The 11620-nt window shown below is 36.6% G+C and overlaps 2 protein-coding genes and 1 pseudogene across 2 annotated transcripts; 2 read left to right on the forward strand and 1 right to left on the reverse strand.

Moving 5' to 3' along the window:
* The first annotated feature begins 526 nt into the window (after nt 1-526).
* On the forward strand, nt 527-2503 carry LOC136821217 (uncharacterized). The gene has a single exon (XM_067077450.1). It carries the CDS (start codon nt 527-529, stop codon nt 2501-2503), a length of 1977 nt encoding a protein of 658 aa, XP_066933551.1.
* Nucleotides 2504-2719: 216 nt separating this feature from the next.
* On the reverse strand, nt 2720-8053 carry LOC136821218 (uncharacterized; annotated as a pseudogene).
* A 2310-nt stretch (nt 8054-10363) lies between these two features.
* On the forward strand, nt 10364-11080 carry LOC136821219 (uncharacterized). The gene has a single exon (XM_067077452.1). It carries the CDS (start codon nt 10364-10366, stop codon nt 11078-11080), a length of 717 nt encoding a protein of 238 aa, XP_066933553.1.
* Nucleotides 11081-11620: the final 540 nt, after the last annotated feature.

Genomic DNA, 11620 nt, shown 5'->3' on the forward strand with positions numbered 1-11620 from the left:
AGAATACTGTAAGAATATTTATGGATGATTTTTGCCAAAAAGTTAAGAATATCCATGATGAAATGAAAAAACACCATTCTTATAAAAAAAAAAGCGTGTATCGTGACGGCGTCAGTCTTAATGATGTTTTGTACAAGGGTCCGTGCTTAAACCCTTTGTTATTTGACTCGTTATTAAATTTTCGTTCACATCCCATTGCTATGTGTGCTGATATTGAAAAAGCATACACCCAGATTGAAATTGATCCTGCACATCGTGATTTTATGAGATTTTTATGGTACAAAAATCCTTATGCTAAATTTCCAGAAATTCAAACATTTCGTTTTACTCGTATTATCTGGGGTGTTACAAGTTCGCAATTTTTACTAAATGGGTGTGTGAGAAAAGTTGCCAAGAAATATGAGCAACTTGATCCTGAGTTCAGTAGAAAGGTCCGTGATCATTTCTACGTTGATGATTTAAACACCGGAAACTAGTAGTGTTGAAAAATGGTCTCGATTTGTACAAGAAATTCAAATTGAGATTTATGGAAGCGAGCTTTCCTCTGAGAAAGTGGCGCACGAACAGTCAAGAACTAAGAGAAATAATAAATGAGAAAGAAGAAAAAGAAATAAATAAGAAAAATGAAATAAATAAGAAAGAAAAAGTAGAATACAAAAACGAAGATTTACAAAATAGTAAAGTTCTTGGTATTGTCTGGAATGAACTTGACGACAAATTGATTTTGTCCGTCAAAGGACTATTCGAGAACGTCAAAGAAGAAATGCCAACAAAGAGAGAAATTTTGAAAATTATTGCTGGAATCTACGATCCAATTGGTTTCGTTCAGCCATTGACTATTGGCTTGAAATTGCTTTTTCGTGAAATTTGTTTATTGAATGTTGGCTGGGATGAAACACTCCCAAACGAAATTTGTACAAAGTGGTTGAAAGTTGTTCAAAGTTTTATGAATATTCCAGCTATTGTTGTGAATAGATATTATTTTACTGGTTGCTCGATTGATGACCCGATTGAGAAGATTTATTTACACGGTTTCTCCGATGCTGCTGATTTAGCTTATGGCTGTTGTGTATATATTAAAGGAGTTACCAAATGTGAGAATGTTATTATTAATTTTGTTACGTCGAAATCGCGAGTCGTTCCATTGAAAAAGCAAGAGTTTACGATTCCACGAAAAGAGTTACTTGGAAATTTTATTTTATCAACTTTAATTGAAAATGTTTATTCGTCGTTATCGAGAGAAATGTTTATTGATGGCTATTTTTGTTGGAGTGATTCAATGATCACACTTAGTTGGATCAAAGCTATTCACAAAGAGTTTAAAACTTTTGTTGAAAATCGAGTTAACAAAATTCGTAAATTTGTTTCGCCATCTTTGTGGAATTACTGCAGTACGGACGACAATCCTGCTGATTTGACGACACGCAAAGAGAATTCCGTTCACGACGATTTATGGTGGCAAGGGCCATCTTTCCTGTTGGAGAACATTGAGAAAACTTTACACGAAAAGAATCTTCCTTCCCTGGGAGAGGATTCCCTGATTGAGTTTGAGAGAGAGGAGAAGAAATCTGTTCTCATTAATATTAATGAGGTACACCATTCAATTGGAAAAGTTATTGTTATTGAGAAGTTCTCGTGTTTACAAAAGCTGTACAGAATAACAGCTTATGTTTTGAGATTTTTGAGAAATATTCGAGTACCTAAAGAAGAAAGAGTTATGACGTCAGAACTGAATGTTGACGAGATACGAGAGGCGGAGTTTCGATGGATCAAAGAAAACCAGACAATAATTGATCAAGAAGACCGACAACAGTTAGAAAAATGCTTGAACGTTACCCTCGATACAAAAGGTCTATTACGTACAAATGACCGTATTAAAAACGCAGATATTCCATACGAAACCAGATCTCCTATTGTTATAAACAGAGAACACAAACTCGCTGAATTGATTACAATTGATTGTCATAGACTAGTACAACACCTCGGTGCTCGACAAACACTTGCTGAAATTAGAAATCGTTTTTGGATTACGCGCGGTCGTAGCTTCGTAAGAGGCGTTCTCGCAAAATATCCGTGCCCTTGTAAAAAGTTCAACCCTAGACATTATCGTTATCCAGAAGAAGCTGACCTTCCAAAGCTTCGTTTGAGAGACGATGTACCCTTCAGTGGTACTGGTGTTGATTATTTCGGTCCTATCCTTTGTAAGAACGTTTACATTGAAGACGAATTAGAAGATGAACTCTACAAATCCTACACTGCACTATACACCTGCGCTACTACTAGAGGTGTGGTACTTGATCTTGTCCAAGATGCAACAGCTACAGCATTCGTTTCTAGCCTTATTCGTTTTATTGCTAGACGAGGATGCCCTCAGAAAGTCTTGAGTGATAACCCAGTTTGCAGAGTATGGCATGGCTGCACTCGAGATTTTTTCGATGCCTATTGGACAGTGCACCTGAGTAAAATTGGCCTGAATGTACGGGATCTTACATTGTTTTACTAAATATAAATCATAAAAGGGAGCGTAGTTATATAACTATGATTTATAAAAAAGACCTTTAGTGACCTTTATGGCCAGTGTTATTTCCAAAAGGCAATTGCAAATCTGCAATTAGAGAAAAAAAACTCTTGAAATAAATTTACCTACAAACACAAAAGACGTGGAGTGAACAAAACAAAAATGTCTCGTAAAATTGTTTAAATAAAGAATGGAAGCATAAGTTTCATTAGAGCACGTGAGGACATCTGCCCTGATCGTGTGTCAAGCGGTCAACGACCTTGCTTACGTCCCTTTGAGCTCTTTGACGTGGGTCAAAAAATCCTACTTGTCGATGATGTTTCAAACCAGCTTTCTCATCACCTTCCAAGTATAATGCTGCAATGTTCTTCACTGCTTCACGACAGGCTACGGGTTGGGGTAAACACCAGTCAACGATGGCACGCTTTACTAAGTTGTCGTTGAGTTGACCACCATTTTTAAAGTGTAACCCAACAACACTATAAAAGCCCTCTACAATGGCCTCACATCCGCTGGCACCAAGGGCCACATCAATGGCGATGCAAACCTCTTGGCCAAAGCGTTTGTACGTTGCTTCGTCATTGTAGAGGGCTTCAACAAAAAGACTTTCTGAGAGCATTGCCTTTTCAAATGATCCATCCTCGAAGGACAATACGAAAATTTGGTCGAGAGAACCTTCTTCGACTGCCGTTACATTTACCAGTTTTTGCCTCCCAACATACTTTAGGGTCTCTTTCTTGTCAATTGATTTGAACAACCGTTCGGGTGATTCAAAGACAAATTTAAGTAATGCTGAGCGGTAGCGTTTGAAAACGACAGAGTGTTGATGTGGTAAAAGATTAAGTTCCTGGTTTGAGTCAAACAGAGACTTAACGTGAGGCAAATCACAAACGGCTTTAAAAAACTTCTCAAACTCTTCTGCCCCGTACGTTTCCCATTTAGTTCTCGCTGAACGAGAAGCCATTATTTTAAGACCGGAAACTTTAAAGTTCGATAAGAGAGAGATTGTCTTCTCTAAATCAAAAATTTGAACCAAGTCATGAACTTCTTTACAAACAGACTTATTGAAGCGATCTTCCAGTAATTTCTTTGCATCGCCGATGAGAACCTTTAGATCATCGATACACATATCTGAATCTCGGCTTTTCCATGTATATTTCTTGTCTTTCTTCTTTTTCTTCTTTCCTTTTGTCTTGTTTGTCGGTTGATCTAATAAAATAATGAAAAGGCCTCATCATAAAGATTTAGATTGTAATATTCTACTTTCAGGCTACAAATAGCCCCTTAGCTTCAAATTATGAAATAAAATTTTCCAATGAATGATATTGTTTTCCTATACAATTTACAGTTTAAAAAATGTTACTTCAGTATGTAAATTAAAATTTTTCAGTGGTTTTCTTCGCCATATAAAAGGTTTCGCTTTTTTTCCCACCGTCTGAAAGTTAGAGGAATGAATGGTAAGTACGGTAAGAACACAAGTTGAAAACTGGTAATTACCTGGCTCGTTTCCTTCAGGACTTATCTCTTTCTCTTCAACAATTGTTCCACCGAGTAGAAGATCCATCTGCTTGAATGTTCCTTCCTTTTCCTCTTCATCATCATCTTGTTCGTAACATGTGATATCACCCCAATGCTCTGACAAGTTTGGGAAGTTTGAGCCAAAAACGAAATCTTCTATCGCAATATTTTCCAGCTTGTTTTCCATTGATGTTAAGATTGAGATCAGCCTTTCAAACCAAACAGCGGTCTTCCAAGGAGGAAGGTCAACGGCTTGACTTCGAATCATCACCAGTATGATAGGTTTAAATATATCGATGGCACCACAAAGATCGATTATAAAGTCTTGGCCCCTCAGCTGGAATAAAACAATAGCATACATACAAATAAATTGCAGGTCTGGAGGAACAAACCTAAAAGTGGAGGGCCTGAAGGCTTAAAATGATAAATTTTCTGTAAGTGTAAAAGTATAATTTGTTAAGTGGGGAGGCTAAGTGGTATGGGGTTAAAGCCTCCCCATTTTCCTCGTTCTTTTGGGGCTGAATTGATGCAGAAAAAAAACAATCGATATAGAGTTGAATCAGCTTTTCTCTGAGACAATCACTGTCAAGTAAATGAATTTGCTTCCTCAAAATTACCTGGAATGTGATTTGCTCAGAATCATCATCACTGGCACGGAATCGATTGTACGTTTCAATGAGAGCTGGATAAGAAATGAAGATTTTTTTCCCATTGTTCAAAGGCTGACGAAAAAAAGCGTGTTGTCGAAAAGCTTACAACTTCCAATGGCTTTAATCCAAGTGATTCTGATAGTCCTTGGTACTCCTCGTGTCCTTTGCCACTCCGAAAAAAAGTGTTGAAGCGATTGGATCTGCTGATGAGCCTCTTGAGAAATTCAGATGACTTTGACGACTCTCTCAAGCTTTCCATCGCCAAATCCATCCAATGAGACGTGTCCCATGGAAGGAGAACGTATTCATCTGAATCTACATTAGATTTGAACTTCCTTTGAAATGTATTTGACTGGTACTGACCATCAGCATGAAAAGCTATAAAATATAGAAAAATACAGATAAACCTTTTGTTCGGACTAATCAAACATAATTTAGCATTGAATAAAACTCCTTGTAATGAGGTTCTGTTATGATCAGGGATTAGTCTTAGCGGCCTAAACGGACATTGAGATACAGTTTTCATTGATCAAGGTTGGACAAATCTGTGTTGTCTTGAAAAGTTATCTATCAATCCATCAAACAAACTAAAATGAATACCTAATTTAGAGTTTCATGTTTCTATATTTGTCGAATGTACAATAAGAATTTCATTAATTTATTTTACAGATAATGAATGTATTCACCTCTAACATAATGAAGTTGTTTCGAATCAAAACCAAGGCGGCCTTTCAGACAGTCTACAACTTGATCTGCTAAGTCTTCTCCAGTCCAGTACCTCCTTTCAATGTTTTGTTCTCATCCATTTCGTAGACAAGTGGAGCATCCAGAGGCATAGCAATCCGCTTTCCATGGAAAGGTAAAATAATCATAACTGCATGATTCGTTTTTTCTGCCAGGAGTTGATTTATCTGAGGTAACAGATACATGCGGAAACAAAAAACCAGTTGAAGGGAGAGGAGTTGTAAGATAAACTTTTGTTTTTTCCATAAGGTAGTGATAGGCTGCATTTATTATCTCAGGAAATTGATTTCTGTAGATAGAAGAAATGTGAAGTCAGTAAATCAATTAACAGTTACAAATTTATACTTTTTTACAAAAATGGATATACTTATTTACTTAATACAAAAACCAATTCCTTTGAACTACATTGGAGTCTTCATTACTCAAAAGTGCACGGGGAATGCAAATTCGTTCAAAATAAGGAGAGTTCGAGTAATCGAGACTTGTTTATAACAGCTTGTTAAATGGAGGGGCTAGGAAGCGTCCTGTATCATAAAATTTTCTTTAAGAGCTACTATAGAATATAGACATAAGACTATTGTTTATGAAAATAAGCAAGTGATCTCCTACTAGCAATAAATTGGTATGGTCTATTTTCCAATAATTGTATTAGTATTCTCCAAACCTGAATTTTCAGGCTAAAGAAATAGAAAAATCTTGATACAAAAATTTGATTTTCTACCTCCCGTGACCAATGTTTCCAATGTCTCCCCCACACATTGAAACGAGTCCTAGAAGGGCTTCGAAGGACAATGCTGCAGATTTTATTTTGCAGACAGCGATGGCAGTACTGACGATATTTTCCATGGCGTTCATTTGAATAGTTTTCTTTTTCTGCTTTTGATTCTTGAGGTGGAACCTCTTTGCTTTGAAGTGAAAACTTCCATCATCATCTTTCCCCGACGTGCATGAGAAATGTGAAATGAGATTGCTTTTAAAACTGTACCATTGTTGGCACTTTCCGGCTAGAAGCAATTTCGTCTGTTCTTGGTCATAGATTAAACCATTTCCCAAATTTGTTGAAAGAGCTGACCTATAGAGAAGAGCATAAAGTAGCTTTTAGAGTATACAGTGCTGACGAGTCCTAATAAGGACGAAATGCATACATCTGTTCTGCCACCCAAATCTCCTGATAGAAGATAGTTGGACAGAAATTCTTTGAATTTCTTCACATATATTTGGTGTTCCAGATTTGTAAATAAAACTGTAAGACGATACAAAATCAAATAAGGTAACAGTTTGGAAGTTCCTATTACAACAAAAGTCGGTTTCAGGGCAATTTTTGAAAACATAGGTAACGATTTGAAACGATGTACATCCGTGGACATTGTGAAACTCTCTTCCTCTCTCCCTCGCTGATTAACAATCATTTCAATGTCGAGTATAAAAAGTACTTACGTGACTTTTTTTAAGTAACTTGACTGTTGCAAGGCGTTACACACAAGACACTGTACCATGCAGCCATTTTCGTTGATTTCGACTTTTATATCAGGCTCCACTGACAGCTCTAAGAGGTTATTTGCTTCTTTTATTTTTGAGTCACTCGACGTAATCAATGTTTTTGTTTTGGTACTTGTGACATACATGTCTGCTAACATTTTCTTGATTTCATCTATATCAGCTTGCATTTTTGTTTGCATTGATGTTGGATCATTAGGCTGTGTCTGCTCCGATCTTTTATTAATTGTTGTATCCAGGCAAGATTGTATCAGTCGTTTCTCTGAATCATTAGATAGGTTTTGCTGTTTTGTTGAGTCAGCCAGCGTAGAGGTCCCAGCTTCTCCTTCATCTTCTTCAACATAGAAAGGAAGTACACAATTTTTGGTTACTACTATTACTCAGAAAATAGAATATAACTACATGTATGTTACTTATAAAGAAAGGAAGGATAATGTAATTTTATATAAAACAAACACAGGTTCTCGATTTCATAGAACTGAACGCAAGCAACTCGATCAAGGAGAACCAGTAATACCAAAATGAAAACAATGAATGGCTAAGTTAGGTATGCCCTTTACTAGTAAAGCATTAACGTCAATCCAGCTTTTTAAATGGCAACTTTCTATTGTGAATTTTCAACAAATGGGCTGTTCAAATATTCTCAAACATAACTCAAAGTTTCTATGTCTAATACGATGGATAGATATCCAATTTTTATCCAACTTTAAAGTGTTATCGAGATTGAAATATGCACTCACCTGCTGTTCGGTCTGTCTTTTCCAAGCTGCTTATTTCCAAAATTTCTTTCTTCTACCTCTTGCTCTTTATTGTTATCAGATATCTTCTGTTTGTCAACTTTCTGTTTTGTCCTAGCAATAGCAAGCTGATGATTTGATTCAACAATGAATTCCAATGCTTCAGATTCTTTCAGATCAGAATGACTTTGGCTAAAATGTCTTTTCTTGTATGATTCACCTCCCCGCGCTAAAGTCACTCCACATTTTAGACATGTAAACTGCTTCTTAGGTTTTGATGATGTAGAGTTCTGTTTTGACGACGCAGATGTTGAGTTCTGTTTTGACGACGTAGAAGTCGGTAAAGAGGCTCCAGAGGCTCCTTTTCTCTCATTCTTCTTTCCATTCATGAATTTATTCCATTCTAGAAGAAAATTTTTTTAACTTCTTGCAAAAAAGAATACATGCATTGGACATGCAGAAGAAGGAATGAATACTCCTATCAATCCTAAAAGCGCCATGAAAGGGATTGGATCAAGTTTACCTATACAGAATGGCGTCAGATATTTGTATCTCTAAAACAAGAAACAGCACTTCTTCTCGTCAATATTAAAGTTGTTCGGAGCAAGGAACTTGAATAGCAATGTTTTGATAAATTTAATTACCTTCAACTTTAACAGAATTTGATCGTCTTGCTTTCTTTTTCACGGGTTCAGTTTTTTCTTCAGCCTGTGAAGAAATGAAGTCTACGCCTTGAAGCGTAGAAAAGTCGTATAATATCTATCTAACATTTCTCATGGGGCACTTTAAGACGCATCTCAGAATTCAAAATATTGTCCTAAATGCTAGCCGAGTACTGTATAAAGTGTTAGGAATCAGGTAAATTAAGTTTTGAACCTTTTTTATTTTTTTACTTTTTGAATATTATTTATTAAAGGGTTTTGAGTATCCAATTTATTTCAAGAATTATTTTTTATGAGAAAACAAAGACCAAAATCGAGATACCCAGCCTAAAGTTGTGACTGATGTGACGATAAAGTAAAAAACTGCCAAATTCCTCAATACTCTGTGCTCAATTGTAGCGGGTCATTTTCCGTTTTTGGGGAAAATTGCCAAAGTTTGACCATTTTTTGACCGAAAAAGTGCTCTATTTCAAAAAATAATTGAAATAATTTGAAAGCTCAACAGTTTTAAAATACCTTCATTAAGAGCAACACTATAAGCCATTGATCCAACTACCCTAGAAAAAAAATTTTGTTCGACCCCCCCCCCCCTACAATTAAGCACAGAAGAGTATTGATGATGATTTTGCTAGAAATGAATGGTCTTTTTTACCCCCCAGGGGGTACTCGATCTGAGAACGACCATACGTTCAGCCCAAAATTTGCCTTCCAAAATCGGACCTTTACAGTACAGAGAATTTCCATGAAAAATCTTAAATGAAAATGAAAAAATCTTACTTTTTATACGTTTAAAAATCAGCGAAAAAATGAAATGACAAACTATGTACTTGAGTTCCCCTTTAGTAAAAACCCTTAGTAAACCCCCTCCCCTATTAAAGTTCAAATTTGTAAAAAAAAATCAAGAATCGCAAGGGTGAATGATCATGCTCATCTCGATTTATACAATTTACATGTATTTATTAAAACTGTGTAGATTTTGCAGAAATCTTTTAAGAAAATGAAAGTTTTGGCACTCACAGGAAAATTTCATTATAATCATATAATGGGGGGGGGGGTGAAAAGCAGTGAAATGAAATGCTACTCCAAAATAATTGCAAATAATGTAAAACCTTATAATCGAGGTAAAAAAAGTAGCCAAGTGTTCAATTATTTTTTTTTGAGAAAAAGGGTGTAAAATATAACAAGCGGATCTACATATAATGAGCTTTTATTCCCTGTTTATTCCACTCACTTTCATGTTTACTCTAAAAGTGTACAGAAGTGCTATTCAGAACTCTTTTCTAAGAGTTGAAAATTGTTGAGAAGGATGCAAAAAAAGTGTTAAGAGTACAAAATGTAAGTAGACTTACCATGTTTTTCTTGTGTTTGTACTAAGTTTTCTCGGGTTTCTTCTGGTTCTGGTTCTGTGTCAAGACACAAAAAACAAATATGCTGCACTCTCTCTTCTTCATCGTGGTCAAGTGTCTCTCGAGCTGTCTCACAACAATCAAAATGAAAGAGATTCGGCATTTTTCACATCGTTTGCACCTCATCAATTAGTCCTTTAAAGCAAACTTTACATACATTTTCATCGCTTGTTTCCTTGACTTGGCTTTCCGCCATTTTAAAATTTTTTTTTTTATTTTGGTACCGAGATTGAGTTGTTTTGATGCGATTTTAGTCTGATAGAGGTGCAATGAAAGCTGGCGCCATCCAGATAGTGGGCGGTGCAGTGGAAGGGCGGCACTGATGAAATTTGGGCGGGAATGCGCGTTCAATAATATGTGACTCGTGTGTTCAGCGTCTCCATGCGCGCGCTGCGCTAGCGCTAGCCTGGAACTAATCTGATCATCTGTTTTCAAGTGCAGCACCCAGCAATTTTTTGAAGTCAGTGTTTCACCCGACGAAGTGCACCTGCACTTGAAGTGTCTAGAATTTCGGAATGTTGTGCACTTGACCGTTAAAAACTTGCTGCACCTGGCACTTGGTGAAGGGACTTTTTGCACTTGCACTTGACTTTCGACGGGTGCTGCACTCGAGATCTCGAGCAAAAGTGCCATGAAGTGCAAACTGGGTGATAACGGGACTATGTTCATTGCTCAAGAAGTGCAATCCTTCGCCACTTCACGTAATATTGATTGGAGTTTCAACATTGCCGAGGCTCCGTGGCATGGAGGAATGTTTGAAAGACTTGTACAAACTGTTAAACGTTGTCTAAAGAAAACTATTGGCAACGCCTGCCTTAGTTTTACTGAATTCCAAACTGTCTTTGCAGAAACTGAAAACATTGTAAATTCGCGTCCTTTGAATGAACTCGACGATGATGATTTAGAGGAACCATTGACGCCTAATCATTTATTATTTGGTCGAAAGTTGAGTCTACGAAATACAAACGAAAACGTAGTAAATTTGAATGACGAAATTGACCTGTCGAAACGTCACAAGTATCTTCAAACTGTGATTGATCATTTCTGGAATCGTTGGCGAAAGGAATATTTGAACACCTTACGTCAATACACCATACAAAATCGACCTAGAGGACAGTTAATTCGCGTTAATGACGTAGTTTTAATTTACGACGACAAACAACCACGACACAAATGGCGACTCGGTCGCGTAAGAGAACTGATTGGTACTCGTGGTGCTAAGATATTTGTTGGAAAGACTAGAACTTTGATTACTCGCCCCGTGAATAAACTTTATCCCGTAGAAACTTTCAAGAAAGAAACGGTTACGAAACGCCGTACCACTGGCCGGGGGAGTGTGAATAATTGATGAAGTCACGTGACAATTAGTATATAAAGCATGTTTTTTGTTGTGAAGTTAGCGTTTTTATTTAGTTGAAATTTGAAGTTATATAAGAAACATCTTGTGAAATTTAATAGAAAAATACAGTCCTCTTTATTTGCTTGGAATCACATAGGACGTTACCGAATACAGATATTTTAACTAGGCAGTCGATTTATAACTTCCAAAACTCTAATGAAGCTTTACCAACTATTTCAATGTCTTCGACTACTAAAATTTACCACAATCTCTTCGACATTTCCGAGTTTATGTATCAATTCAGTGTTTTTTTTCTGCGACGGAAATAAATGTGATGTAGGTATCGAGGCTACTCTCTTTTTAGAGAGTCTTTGCCCACGGACTTTGCCTGTGACGGAAACAGTTAGCTTCCTATTTAACTAGATCCTGATTGACTGAGGACGACGGTAAATCAGCACTTTTACTGTCCTCGATTTTGCGGTTCAAAACTGTGGTTTATTCCAAATCGCTTTAGTCACTCTACTGTCCTCAAAAATGCAAATACATAAA

The sequence above is a fragment of the Clytia hemisphaerica genome, unplaced genomic scaffold (assembly GCF_902728285.1).
Source record: "Clytia hemisphaerica strain Z4C2 unplaced genomic scaffold, Clytia hemisphaerica genome assembly, whole genome shotgun sequence".
Lineage (NCBI taxonomy): Eukaryota > Metazoa > Cnidaria > Hydrozoa > Leptothecata > Clytiidae > Clytia > Clytia hemisphaerica.